Here is a 15,541-nt window from a genome sequence, read left to right on the forward strand (position 1 = left end):
CACCGACGTCCGTGATTGGCTGTGCCTCCGGCCTCGGTTCAGTCGCCGAAGCGGGCGGGCGCGGACCTCGGCCGGCGATTCCCAGACGCCTGTTACGCGGGTGGCGGGGCGCTGGGCGGTGGAAGGCTGGGTGGGGGAGGAAGGAGGCGGAGGACGAGTAGGAGGGGGAGGGGGAGTGGGGAAGAGCTAGGCGGCTGCGCAGACGGCGCTCCTCGCACAGAGCAGCCCCCGACCCGGGCGAATGCAGGCTTGTGCCGCCGCCGCCGCCGCCGCCGCCGCCCGGGCCGAGTGACAAAGGAAGGAAGGAAGGAAGCGAGGAGGAGCCGGCCCCACAGCCGCTGACAGGGCTCCGGGCTGGGGGCAAAGCGCGGACACTTCCTGAGCGGGCACCGAGCAGAGGCGAGGGGCGGGAGGGCGGCCGCGCTGGTGCCGCGGACGGGGGAGGGGGCCCCCGGGGACGGAAGCGGTTGCCGGGTTCCCATGTCCCCGGCGTATGGGGAGCAGTCGAGGATCCGCTGCCTGGGGTCTGAAGGGAGCTGCCTCCGCCGCCGCCGCCGCCATGGCCGCTGGATCCAGCCGCCGCCTGCAGCTGCTCCTGGCGCAATGAGACGAGGAGCCGCCGCCGCCGCCGCCACCGCCCGCCTCTGACTGACTCGCGACTCCGCCGCCCTCCAGCTCGCCGGGCCCCCGCCGCCAGCCCGCCGGATCCCGCCGCCGCCGGAGCCGCAGCGTTTCCCGTCGCATCACCGAGCCACCCCCTCCCTCTCCCTCCCTCCTTCCCATCCCCCTTCTTTTCAAGCGTGAGACTCGTGATCCTTCCGCCGCTTCCCTTCTTCATTGACTCGGAAAAAAAATCCCCGAGGAAAATATAATATTCAAAGTACTTCTTTTCAATCAAGTATTTGCCCCCGTTTCACGTGATATTTTTTTTAAGACCCCCCCCCTCCCTTCTTCCTCCCTTCCAAGGAAACGGAGGGGAAAGAATTGTATTCCCCCCCCCCCCCCAGCCCCAAATCATCTATATGTTAAATATCCAAACTGGTCTGTCTTGAAGGAGAAATACATCACTCGTTTTTTTTTTTTTTAATTGTACAAAAGGAGCGAAAAGCCAAGAGGACGAAGTCTTTTTCTTTTTTTTTTTTTTTAATCTTCTCGTGGGAGAACTTAATGCTGCATTTATCGTTAACCTAACACCCCAACATAAAACAAAAGGAAGAAAAGGAGGAAGGAAGGAAAAGAGGGTGATTCGGGAAGAGAGTGATCATGTCAGGGCGGCCCAGAACCACCTCCTTTGCGGAGAGCTGCAAGCCAGTGCAGCAGCCTTCAGCTTTTGGCAGCATGAAAGTTAGCAGTGAGTATTGATTTTATTTTACGCCCCTTCTCCACCTCACCCTTAAAATAAGAAACCTTTAGTAACCAGGATCTTAAAACATTAGACCTCCTGATACTAATAATCAGAGGTATTGAAAAGGGCAAAAACCTGTCTTAAGTCCAGGGTTAGGCAGCTCCCTCTTTTTCTCCTCCCGCACCACCTCCCAACCCTCCCCCCCCCCCCCTCGGGTCTCATTAACCTTGAATTGAGAGAATATGCTTTTTATTTGGGCGATTTGATTTGGAACTTGTTTCTTACACTTTTTGTGCGGTTAGTCGTCAGCCTTATCAAGTGTGCTTGAGTGTTTCCATGTTAAAACGGCGATGAAAGTAAATAGTTGCACATCCCTTCGGGGAAAAAAAAAAGAGAAGGACAAGACGATTCAAATTATTATGTACATTTGCCGAGTACGTGTCTTTTAGAAGGAGGGTTATTTCAGCTCAGGCCTCGGGGATTATCGTAGTTTCGTGTACTTGCTAGAAAGACTGTAAGTGTCACGGTCTCCTAACATTTGTTTGTTGCCTGTGTGACTACAAAGTATTTGTTCTTAATCCGGAGATGAACTTGCTCAGTAACTCGTATTCACGTTTTGGAGGAGAGCCTCGAGTTCTCCCTTTAGAAAGGGGTCCGTGGGAGCTGATAGAGACCCAGTAGCAGTTGTATTGCTACAGGCATTGTTTTAATTGGATGCACGATTTCATGTTATCTCTTAACCTCCTCGTTTTGACATTACCAATTTACCACTATATAATTTATGTTTAATCAAAAGGTAACTTGGAAGTAGGGCCAAGTTTTGATTGAGGTTTGTCTTGTCATGTTGCCAAATACTAAGTTGAATGTTAATTGTCACTGACTCATCATTAAGTTCAGTTTTGGGGTGCCATTTGCATTCAGCACTTGTTCAATGATCTGGAGTTCATGGGCCCCCTTCTAAGGACTATTTACCATAGTATTTAAAATACTCTTGCATTGGTTTCCTGCCGCAGTTAGATAAAACTATGGATTTAGTTATAACAATCTGGATTTAGACCTTTCTGTCACAGGTTTTGCAGAAAGCTGTAGTCCGGGACATAATAAGGTATTTGAGCTTGTGTTCAGGGTTGTTGCTAGACTGTACTTTGTCCCAGATTTGTGCTAATAGTCTGTGTTCTTGAGGTGTTTGGTATACTAAGTATCTGGTGTTCCAAAGTATCTCTATTTGTAGATATGTTTATGTGGTATTTAGCGACAGCTTATTTAAACCGCACTTCCAGAATTTGACAAAAATATCTACATTGTTTCCTTATTCCTCTAGAAGGGGGCACAGTGAGGGCAAAGAAACTATTTTGCTGCCTAGGATAAGGAAAGAACTGAGATTTTTAAAAAAAATATGTAAATACTGTTATGTGAAATTGATTATATCCTTAAGCAATATAAACTTATCACTTTTAATTGAGCTCAGGATTTCAATTCATGTTGCCTTTTGGACATGCCTGAAACAGGGTGGTCTAAGGTAGTAGCTGAATAGCAGGTCATTTTTTAAAGTTACTTATTTTTGTGATTAGTACAGAATGCAGGATATGTGAAGAAAGGGGCTGATGATGCATTTTTCAGAGAAGAGTCAAGCTTTCTAAGCACTTCATGGGGTCATTTGAAAGGAATATTTTAAAATTCTGGGGTAATTTTCAGCTATGATGAGGCAAATCTTATAATAGCTACTTAAGAGCCTCTTGTGGTACTGGAGTGTTTGTATGTTTTTCATCTTGGTAATATAGTTTAAAAACCACTTGAAATCAATTTTAGGTAATTATTTTATTAGATCAATTTCAGAGAGCAAAACAGAATGGCTTATAATGTTAATTTTTGGACTTTTTATTTTGTTTCCAAGATTTCCTTTGAAAATGACTCCTTAATTCTTGGTAATGTGGATGTAGACTGAGGATGGAGTAACTCTTGTAAAGTGCATAGGTTAAAGGTGTTTAATTTTCTATTCTCATATGGGTCAACATTTAAAAATTGGAGTTCAGTGCTAATTCTGTGTTTTTGACAACCTTAACTGTAAGGATTTTTTTTTTTTTTTTGTAAGGACATTTTAGAAGAAAGAAGTATCCTTAAACATTTGTTACAGTGCTACTGTTTTATAAAGGACCCTTGTTCAAAACAGAGATATGTAAAGAAATTAATGGCCCCAATGGCTTATCATTTAGTCGTAGAAGCAGTATGGTACAAAATATGAAAACAATAGCATGATGACTGCAAGATTATAAATACAAATAGAATGCTTTGTTCAGAGGGATGAAGAATACTGGGGTGAGGCCTTCGGGTTGGAGAGGAAAGACTTGCTGCCGAGATGTGTTTTAAGACAGGTGTTAAAGGAGGCAATCACTTGAATTGATAGAGAAGCATAAAGGATTCTAGATGGAAGGAATGGACAGAGGCACGGAGATGGTGATTTTTCTGTGGCAAGTAGATAATTTTTGTACTTACCCAAGCAAATTGGTAAATTTGAATTAAAGGGGCCTAAATAGGAAAATAAGAGATAGGATATGGGAAATGTGTTAACCATCGCTGATGGAGAGCAGAGGGGGCCTCTAAGAGTTTGGATGCAGTTCAAGAGACATTGGAATTTATTGTATGTTGATGAACAAGATATTTGGAAGTGATTTGGGCAGCTGTGTTAATGGATTACAGTAGACATTAGAGCCCTTTTAGGGAGACAGTAGGGTGTGTTGCGAATCATGAAGAAATATAAAATAAAATGTGAAAGTGGTATGAAAATAATGCATTTGAGAGATAGTGTGAATGAGGAACTGGCAGGACTTTGGATTGGATCGAAGGGAAATGTTTGGGAAGGAGTCAGGAGTTAAAAATAAATTCTGATGTTGTTGGTCTGGAAGACTTGACCGTTGAGTTATATTGTCAATTGTAATGGGAAAGTTGAGAAAGTGCTGAGATGAGAGGGTAAATGAGTTCACTTTTTAAAAATTTGATGTACAATAGGTTCCCTTGAAGTTCAGCAGGCAGCATTTGGTTACTGGCAATGATATTTAACTTTACAGTCTATTAATTGCACAATTTCTAATTTCTCTTCATCTAAAAATGTTGGATTTATTTTTGGGAGCAGTAAACTAACGGTTTTTACTTAAATGCTTTCTATTAAAGTCTTAAGAAAGAAAGTAATTTTTTTGTAGATTCAAAAGCCTCACCCTTGTTCCTAGTTATAACAACGGTTCCATGGTTTTGAAAAACAATGGAAATTTTTTGGACTAAACTATGACATAAAAACTTTAGGTATTTTAAATAGCCTTTAGTTTAATCTTTGGTATGTTTAAGCCTATTTTTCATAAATAATGGTTATTCTTAGGTAAACTTTGCACTGAAAGTAATGATAATAATACAAGTAAGAATAGTTTTTATTTGGTTTGTGAAGGCTCCAGCAGAAGTTAAAAGTTGTTTTTTTTTTTTTTTTTTTTTTTAAGATTTTATTTATTCATGAGAGACCCACAGAGAGAGAGGCAGAGACATAGGCAGAGGGAGAAACAGGCTCCCCGCAGGGATTGCCCTGAGTGGAAGGCAGATGCTCAACTGCTAAGCCACCCAGCCATCCCAAAAGTTGATTTTATAAAAATATTTTTTGCCTCGTTAGTTGAATTAAGTAAGCATTCATCCCAAGTTTATATATCGACTTATTTATTTTAAAGATTTATTTATTTATTTTACAGAGAGGGAGAGCATGAGCAGGAGAGGGAAACTCAAACCGACTTCACACTGAGGGCAGAGCTTGAAGTGGGGCTGGATCTCAGGACCCCAAGATCATGACCTGAGCCTAAACCAAGAGTAACGCGCTTAACTGACTGCACCACCCTGTGTGCCCCACATTCATCCCGAGTTTAAATCATGTATTTAAATTGTATATCTGAAATATTTTTACTTACTAAGGCGAAACCAGTATTTCTTTTTGGTTCACACCCAGATGCAAGTGTTATTAAAAATATCTTAACAGCTATACAGTTCCTCCTGTGGAATTGTGTGATATTTTACTCAAAGAGGACTGTCTATGGTGATTCTGATTAAAATATTAGTAATAAATCCTTTTGGTATACTGTTGGCAAAATTTTAGCTGATTGGCTAGGTTTAATTTTTACATACAAGGTTTGGAAAAGAGGAAAAGAAATCAGTGAGAATCACTTATTTCCTCATATAAAACTTTTTACATCAATTTTTTACATCAATTTTTTTAATGAAGAGAAAATAAAAATAGTAGTTGCATATTACTGTGCAGTATTTAGTTGTATTAAAACCAAAGACTACATGGCAATTTAGTTACTCTGTTCCCAAGGTAGTTTAATCTCCTTGCACCTAAAAATTAGGTTATTAGAATTTAGCCAATTTCTAGATTATTCGCATTTATGTGGATGAGAGCTTGTGTATGAAACTGAAAGCTTTACTTTCATTAAGTTTCCATTCCTTTTCCGACCAGACCTTTCCAGAGTTGTTAAAACACTAATACTTTCTCATAGGAATTGCATGCTCTCTTGTTGCATGTACCTGTAGAATGCTAATTGTGAAATGACTATAAGGCACAGGTACTAGGACAAAACTTCAAGGGAATCCAGAGATTCACAAATCAATTTATGGCTGATTGGGAATGGCATTGAGAAAATGAGGTGACATTCATTTCACTGGTGTAGGGAAAATCAGTTCTTGCACCCTGTGCCGTCTGCCCCTTGTTTTAGACTTCATTTGGAAGTGTGAGTTACTGTTTTGGAGAAACAGCAAGGCTGGTGAAGCCAGAGCTTTCTAAGTGTCAGCAGCAGGTTCTGAGACTGGAGGATCTCAGTTTTTGTGTATGGTTTATGTATAGAGAATGCTGTGAAACAGGAACTTGCTGACTTATGCCACATTTCCATACTTTTTAATGAGACTAATGGGATTGTGGGATAGGGATAGAGATGGGCAGACTGTAAATCTGTGCTGTCTCTTGTGATGCTCCACCCTACAATGGAGAATGGAGGGACAGAGCACGTGGGTGTGACTGGAGTATATGCTGGTGCTAACAGGACCAACCTGATTTCCCAGATACTGTTATAAAAACATAATAACCATAAGTTAAGGAATTTGTTGGAACATTTAGCATCATTTTCTGGCATATTTTTGGGTGGGAGGTGTGGTGGAAAGGGAATCTTCCATGATTTCAAGGGTAGAGGTATTTTTGTGGTGTACGGGTTTTAGGGGAGAGATTGCAGTCTTTGCTTCTGTCTTGGACTATACAAATCTTGGTAATGTGAATTGCCTTTGAAATTGGTTGAATGTGATGTAGAACTGTATATTCACATGAAGACTTCTGAATAGTACAAGGAAAAACTGACAGTAGAGTTAAAGGAGAACAATTTGTTTTCCCAAAGGTTTTTACCATTAAATTGATTTTAAAAGGGCATTTCTGCTATTCTGTTTATTACTGAGTTTTCTGTTTTCAAAAATGAGTTAATACGCAGCACATGGACATTCAGAAAATTATTTCAGTGTATACTGTGTCTGTAATGTTCTTGGTCTGATATAAAATATGAAGATACAACTCTGTAGATTTGGATTCTTAATTTACAGCCCTCCTTCCCACTTTTGCTTATGTTTTAGGTAGAAAGGGCTACTTTGGAAGGATATGCATGTTAAAATTTGGTGAATAGTTGAATCTTATATTTTTGCGTTTGAATAGTTTTCTTTTTTCTTTTTTTTTTTAAAAATATTTTATTTATTTATTCAGGGGGGGGGGGGGGGGGAGCGGGCAGAGACACAGGCAGAGGGAGAAGCAGGCTCCATGCAGGTAGTCTCCAGGATCTCGCCCTGGGCTGAAGGCGGTGCTAAACCGCTGAGCCACCCAGGCTGCCTCCTGAATAGTTTTCTGAGAAGCATTTTGGTTTGATTAGTTGAGACAATGATGTATTTTCTTGTTTTTCAGTTCATTCTCTTAAATCAACTTTTCCTTTGTCTTCAGGGTACCATGGCCAACTGTCGCATAAAATATAAATCTCTTAACATGTTCCCTTTTCAACATATTTTGGAGTTATTAATTTCTTTATTGTCGTTTGAAATCAATTTAATAATAAAAAGTAAACACTTATGATGGAAGATGAACTGTTTTCCTAGAAAATTGTATTTCAGATGGTGGTGAAATTTAAATGAATTTACAGGCCTGGGATTGAACAGACATGCCCTAAAGTCAGAGAGGTTGGTAGGCAGGCAAAAATAATAGTAACACTGGTATGAAGCACTAATGTTATCTTTTTCATTTTCCTTAATTATATCATGTGAAATCTTTGGCTTTTGAAGCCAAAAATAAATAGGCTACTTTAATAGAAAGTTGAAACAAATAATAATGTGATTGACATGTGATATGCCTATTGAATGTTTACTGTGTTCTAAGTAAGCATTTTGCCAAATTTTTTATATACAGTATTTCGGTGTAATCATAACTGTAACTCTACAAAGTAGCTAATGCTGTTATCCCCACTTTAAAAAAAAAATTATTCATGGGAGACACAGAGAGGCAGAAACACAGGCAGAGAGGGAGAAGCAGGCTCTCCTCAGGGAACCCGGAGCCCCCCCCAGGATCATGCCCTGAGCCAAAGGCAGACGCCCAACCTCTGAGCCACCCAGGCGTCCTTTTTATCCCCACTTTAGAGATTAGGTAAATGAAATTTAGAAAGGTGAAGCAGTTTATCCAAGATTACGTGGAAAAAAGTTGCTTTGCTAGAATTTAAACCCAGGCATTCTGATTCTAGAACTCTTGCTCTTTATTGTATATGTTTTAGAGAATTGTAATGGTGTTACCTGTTACTTGGATTCCAGAGATAAGCTAAAGTGCCTTTTGCTTTTAGGATTGTTTTTCATTGATAATTAGTATATGTGTAAGACTTTCATGATTAGTACTGCTTTTGAAATTAGTTTCAGGCATGCCTGTTAGCAAATACAGTACTTCAGTTTTTATAGTTTTATATATATATATATATATGTACATATATATGTATATATATAAATTTTTTTTTAAGATGTTATTTATTCATGAGAGACACACAGAGAGAGGCAGAGACACAGGCAGAGGGAGAAGCAGGCTCCATGCAGGGAGCCCAATGTGGGACTCGATCCCAGGATCTCAGGATCATGACGTGAGCCAAAGGCAGATGCCCAACCATTGAGCCACCCAGGTGCCCCAGTTTTTATAGTTATATTGAAAAAAGTCAATTCTCTTAAGATTTCAGGAAAATTTAAGAAAAACATGAGAGTGGAAATATTAGGAATTTTATGCCAGTCTAAAAGGAAAAATAAGTAACTTTTTTTTTTTAATGTTCAGAGAACTTTTTATTGAAAAGTACTGATTGTTCATAAGTAAATCTGGTATATTTATATTTTCAGGTAATATTAGAATGTGATTCTTCAAATTAGCTATTATTAAATATTATTATTTCTATCTCTTCCTATAGGTTGTGAAGTGTTCTAAGTGTTCTCTTTCTCCTTTTAGTATTTGATACCAAACTTCGTGAGAGAGAGTGTGTGTGTGTGTGTGTGTATGTGTGTGTGTGTGTGTGTGTATATATATATAATTTTGCGATTTTATTTATATACAATTAGTTAAGTGTCTCGGACATTTGTTATAACTGTGAGTCTTCAGGGTTTTTGTTGTTGTTGTTTAAAGAATAACAGCAGTGCATCAATGTGGAATTGGGTTGTTTGGAACATCACTTTTTTTTGGAATTGGTTGGTATTTGGCAATCAGGAAGTAAACCAAAAAGGCTCCTGAACATCTGAAATCCCCAGACAAATGGTGCAAATGCTTTGTTCATCGTTGGTTTTTTAGGTTGTTATTTACAGTTCTTTATTATTATTTAACACAGTTGTAATTCATTCAATTGCCTGTTTTTTAAAAACTGCAAATTAGAAGGGAATGAATGAGCACTGATACTAAGCATTACACCTCCTAGAAAGAATAGAAGGAAAAGCATGCATGTTGGGATTACTTAGTGTAGGCTTACAAGCTTCAGGGGCAATAACTCTGATAATTGTTCAAAATGTTGACCTAGAGAAGGTTAAGTTATCTCTCTTTTAAAAGGGCAGAAGGATACCTAGGGTTCTGCAGTAACTTCTCATTACATCAAACATTCTCTAATTTGTTGGTCACTGAAGTGATGAGAAAGATAACTGGGTCATCACTGTCTGGTTGACCAACTTTATTTGTATTTCAGTGATATGGATAAAGGTATTAAAGTTTTTAATATATTGGCCGAGATACTTTAATACTCAGCAACAGCGTTTTATCTTATTTAAGGTTGTTTATTTTTTTTTCTTTTGTGGTATTATGGTGTTGCTGTTTGGATTTTAACCTGCTTTTATCTTCCATTTGTGGAATGCTTAGAAGGCACTGCATAGGATTATTTAAGTTTTCTTATATATTATGATTAGGTGTTAGAGAATAACTACCAAACACACTTAAGACTATTAATGAGAATTGAAAAGGTGATCTTTTCAATTGTTGATCTGAAGAAAAAGAACAATTGTGGAAATCCGATCATCTTTTGGAAGCTTAAGAAATTCTTAGGGGCTACTTGGCTAATGCAGCTAAAAAAATATTTGGTGTTTTAGATTTTTTTTTTTTTCCAAGGAAGGCTAACCGATCTTAAAAATGTGACTCCTGGGGTGCTTGGGTGGCTTAGTTGGTTCAGCTTCTGCCTTCGGCTTAGGTCATGATCCCAGGGTCCTGGGCTCAAGCCCTACATTGGTTGGTGTTCTTACTCAGCTGGGAGCCTGCTTCTCCCTCTCTCTCTCTCTGCCAGCTGTTCCCCGTTTCATGCTTGCTCTCTGTCAAATAAATAAAAATTAAAAAAAAATATGTTAACTCCTTTTACTTCCCCTTATTCCATAAAGTCCGTTAGTTCTTTTTTTAAGTTGCTTTTATTTTTCTTCTTCTTCTTCTTCTTCTTTTTTTTTTTTTTTTTATAAAGGGCGTGTGTACTCAGGCAGGGTTAAAGGGTAGAGGGAAAGTGAATCTCAAGGAGGCTTTATGCTCAGCATGGAGTCCCCACTTGGGGCTCAATCTCAGGACCCTGAGATCATGACCTGAGCTGAAATCAAGAGTTGGAGGCTCAACCAGCTGAACCACCCAGGCAACCTAGTTAATTCTTTTGAATTGATTAATCCTTTTTCACGACGTGTGTTGAAGTTACTGAGCTGAGTCAAATTGCTATTTTTAGATTTTTAAGTCTGTAGAGGCAGCATCTGAAGAATTTGAGGTGCTGGAGTTAATGCTTGGCATCAGACTGCCAGTATTGCAGGTGTATTTGCTGCTTGATTGGAATTTCAGTTTTTACGCCGTGTTTATTAAACTCTGAAGGGAATGGGGAAGGTTTGAGTTGGTAGGGCTTCAAAGATTTTATTTATTTATTCATGAGAGACACACAGAGAGAGGCAGAGACCTAGGCAGAGGGAGAAGCAGGCTCCATGCAGGGAGCCTGATATGGGACTCTATCCCAGGACCCTGGGATCACAACATGAGCCCAAGGCAGATGCCCAACCACTGAGCCTCCCAGGCGTCCTGGTAGGGTTTCAATAATAGTACATAATTGTATATATATCATATTTATATAATTACAGCAATAACCACAATATTACTAATTGGCTCTCTATCATACATAAACAATTACATGCTAGTCTTATTTACATATCTTGCTTTAAAAAATGGAATTTCTTCATGTGATACAGAATTTTCAAGGTTTTCAGTGATGCCTTTGTTTTACTCCTGCTTTTTAACTACCAGTTCCCTTTCCTGGATATAGCATCTCAATGTCTTAAGTATCCTTCTGTAGATATCCTGATTCTTTACATGTTATTTCTATTATGGAATTATATTTTGTGTATCCATGCCTAAATGATCACAGTTTTAGCATAAGAGTGTTAAAATTTAAATCAATAATTCTAAAAAGTTGTGATTATTTTCCATCGTAGTAGGTTACTAAACCCTTATTTTTCTGAATGTGAATTAGATGGGTAGTAAGTGCAAATATAAGAATGCTTCTTTTGGCAATAAGAAGTAAAATGCTGATAGTCATAACCAGTGAACACTTAGCACATTTAATGTATTTCCTACTCTAAATTTGAGAAATTATCTATAGCATCACATAGGTATTATCATTCTTGCTGAAAGTAGTTGTTTATTTGTCATGGTAAAGGAAAACACAAAGGAAAATTCATTTTTTCCTTTAACTTTCTATTTTTCTAATATCTTACATGAGAAAAACCTGTTCTCTTGAGAGATCAGAGGCGCAGAGTGCGTCAATGTCAATGAAGCCTGTGCCTTTTACCTCTTTAAGAGCGCACGGTTTCATTCTGCTTCTAAATCAAGCATTCCTTAGTCTTTTAAAAAGTGAATCTTTTGTTTTATTTATTTATTTTTAAAGGTTTTATTTATTTATCTGACTTGACAGAGAGAGAGAGAGAGAGAGAGAGAGAGAGAGAAAGCACAAGCAGGGGGAGCCGCAGACAGAGGGAGAGGGAGAAGCTGACTCCTTGTAGAATAGGGAACCTGATGTAGGGCTTGATCTCAGAACCCTGAGATTGTGACCTGAGCTAAAGACAGATGCCCAACCAACTGAGCCACTCAGGCACCCCAAGAATTTTATATTTTTATAAAATAGCACATTCATACATTTTTAAAGAAATCAAGTAGTGCAAAAGTTTTTATGGAAGCTACTCTTTTTTTTCTGTTTCTCGTAGGCAAACTTAACTATGACAACTGTTTTTCTCTGTTAGTCTTTTTCATATTTTTTTTTAGCTTTGTTTTTTAAAGATTTTATTTATTTATTCATGAGAGACATAGAGAGAGAGAGGCAGAGACACAGGCAGAGGGAGAAGCAGGGAGCCCGACATGGGACTTGATCCCGGGACTGTAGGATCACGCCCTGGACTGAAGGCGGCGCTAAACCCGTGAGCCGCCTGGGCTGCCTCTAGTCTTTGTCATATTTTTCATTAGTATACTATTTACCTATTTGTTAAAATTACTTTTTGATCTTATTTATTTTCTCATGATGATAGATATTATTCTCATCATTATTGCCCTTTAGCTAACATGCTAATATAATTATACTATTTTTAGTATTTGAATAACAATTCAAATAGTTAATACTCAATATCTAGACACTAAGCAGTATTCTTAGCAGAAGCAGGTAGTGTACAATGATCCATAACCTTTTAAAAACAGCTTTATTGAGATCTCATTCACATACATTAACATTTATTCATTTAAAGTGTATAGTGGTTTTTAGTATGTCTACAGAGTTGTGCAACTATCAACTAATATTAGCACATTTTTGTTAAGAAGAAGCCTTGTATCCAATGGTATTCCCCACATTCTCCTTCCTCCCAGCTCTAGGTAACTACTAAACTACTTTCTGTTTCTATGGATCTACCTATTCTCAATATTTCATATGAATGGAATCATACAATCTGTGGCTTTTGGTACTGGCTTATTTCATATAATGTCTTCTATGTCCATCTCTGTTGTAGCATTTATCATTACTTCATTCCTTTTTGTTTTTGAATAATATTCAATTGTATGGAAATGCCACCATTTTTTTATCCATTCTTCAGTTGATGGACATTTGGATAGTTATCTACTTTTTGGCAAGTATGAATAATAATGCTATGAACATTTGTGAATAAGTTTTTACATGACCATATATTTTCTTTTCTTTTGGGTATATACCTAGGAGTGGAATTGCTAGGTTGTATGGTAGTTATTTAATATTTTAAGGAACTATCAAACTGTTTCCAAAGTGACAATTTCCTTTGCTTTGAATATTTTTTAATAGTTATTTCCATTTTCTTTTTTCTTGTACTGTTTGCAATTATCATAATCTTGGTTTTTTTACCCCTCAAATTTTATCAGAGATTCTCTAGATTCTACTCCACTGTCTGTCCTTTTCTGGAGTCTTCATCTTATTGCTGAGATCTGGCTTGGTAGTTTCCTTGGCCCCAGTGTACAGCTGTCACTTTGACTTCATTGCTCTTCATGGTCCAGTCTCTTATTTCCCTGGATCCCATCTCTGTATCACTGAGCACTTATCTTTTTTTTTTTTTTTTTTTTTTACTGAGCACTTATCTTAACATAATCTCATGACATCAGCCAGCAGTACCTCAGAAATTAACTGCTTGGTAAATGCATCTTGAAAAGTTTTTTGTTGTTTGTTTTTTGCACATTTGCTCCAAAAGAGTAATTAAGCTGACACACTTTTTTGGCATGTTTCTCATCTTTTCAGCGTCTAGACACTGAGGCATAGATGTTTGGGAGGTTACTTTATATCATGTAATCAAGTGATTATCATGCCAACATGAAGTGATAGGCTAAACCAAGTCACAGAAATCTGAACAATATTAATATTAAACAGTTGTTTAAACCAGAGCTATTCAATATTCAATGTAAATTGTACAGCTTATCAGCATTAATTTAGGTGTAAAATATTGTTTAAAAGTGTTGTGTTCCAATTAAATCTTTTTCTCACATATACCTGAGAAAGCCTGTGTGCTTTCTAAAGTTTAGGAAAGCGATGAGCAGAGCTGCTGTGGACCATGGAAATGAGGGTTGGGAAAGAAGTTAATTAGAAAAATGTTTATGCTGGGGATCCCTGGGTGGCTCATCGGTTTAGCGCCTGCCTTTGGCCCAGGGTGCAATCCTGGAGTCCCGGGATTGAGTCCCGCGTTGGGCTCCCGGCGTGGAGCCTGTTGCTCCCTCTGCCTGTGTCTCTGCTTCTCTCTCTCTCTCTCTCTCTCTCTCTCTCTCTCTGTCTATCATGAATAAATTTTAAAAAAATCTTTTAAAAAAGTGTTTATGCTTATGAAAAATGTTATTGAGTTTCTGTGGATGCTATATTGATGGCAGCCCAGATCTTAGAACTAGCGTAATTCAGATTCAGTTACCCTTTGAGTATTTACTGTGTGCTAAGCACTATCCTTTCATTTAACTTTCATAATGTTTTGAGACAATATTATATCCATTTAATGGATGAAGAAGCTAAGTTAAAAATATTTTAATTAATTTATTCAGGATCTCGTAGGTAGTAGAGAATAGGTCCAGCATGTTGAACTCAGGACACCAGACTTCATATAAAAGAAAAAAAGCTTTGAGTACTTACTAAGTCATTGTACTGTACTAAACAGTTTACTTGTATCTCTTTCAGTCTTTACCACAACCTGGTAAGGCAAATGTAGTTTATAAATTAGTAAACTTCAGGCTGAGAGGGCCTTACGTAGCAAATTTTGTCACTATACTTTCAATTTGTTCTCAACTCCCACTGTGTGGCCTTTATAATTTGGAAAGAGAATAGGAAAATAGTGTGAAATTGATTGAATTAAGTTTTTATGGGTAGAGCTTATAAACTTTCACTTTGCATAATGTTTCTTACCAAGAGGAACATAAATGTTAAAGTACAAGTAAAATTAAAATTTTATTTTATTTTAATATTTTAAAATTTTTATTATTTGACAATGATCACGAGCAGGGGGAAAGGCAGAGGGAGAGGGAGAAGCAGGCTCCTCTGTAAGAAGGGAGCAAGCCCAATATGGGGCTGAATCCCAGGACCCTGAGATCATGACCTGAACCCAAGGCAGACACTTAAGGCAGGCTGCCCTAAAGTTAAAAATTTTAAGTACTTTTTGTAATAAAATTTTAAGAGCAGATACTTTGCTTTCAAAATTAATATAGGCTATCTACAAAGCTGTGTCTATAAGAAATGGGTAAAAAATATAGTCGAAATCCATACTGCAAAGTCTGTGTTGAGCCAGATCTCATTATCTTTGAGGAAGTTGAGTCTTGAAGTGGTTAATTTTGCCAAAGTTTTAGAACCAGCAGATGGCAGAGCCTGTATTCCAATTCAGGTAATTTAGGCTTGAACTCTTATTCTTAACTGCTTTACTGGCCTAATAGCATGTGAATGATTGTGCAGAAATGGAGCCTTGCTACCTCTCATAACTTGAAGACACAAATCTTGAATGCAGGTATCATATCATAGTTTGACTCAAGGCAAATGTGTTAGACTTCATCTGCTTCCATCCTTATTACTTCCTGTTGTCACTTGTCTCAGTGTTTGTTGTTGTTGCTTAATATTATTCTTAAAAATGAAGATACTCTTTATCAAGTTGGCACTTAAT

General features: G+C 38.2%; 1 protein-coding gene across 2 annotated transcripts in view; it reads left to right on the forward strand.

The window, feature by feature from the left end:
* The first annotated feature begins 824 nt into the window (after positions 1 to 824).
* The window catches only part of GSK3B (glycogen synthase kinase 3 beta), a 202,860-nt gene continuing 188,143 nt past the window's right edge, over positions 825 to 15,541 (forward strand). For both annotated transcript variants that reach the window (XM_041752871.1, XM_041752879.1), the window contains exon 1: positions 825 to 1,351. In XM_041752871.1, coding sequence (XP_041608805.1) covers positions 1,264 to 1,351 — 88 coding nt within the window. In that variant the 5' untranslated portion in view covers positions 825 to 1,263. The remainder of the gene's footprint in view (positions 1,352 to 15,541) is intronic.

Source organism: Vulpes lagopus, chromosome 1, assembly GCF_018345385.1.
Source record: "Vulpes lagopus strain Blue_001 chromosome 1, ASM1834538v1, whole genome shotgun sequence".
NCBI lineage: Eukaryota > Metazoa > Chordata > Mammalia > Carnivora > Canidae > Vulpes > Vulpes lagopus.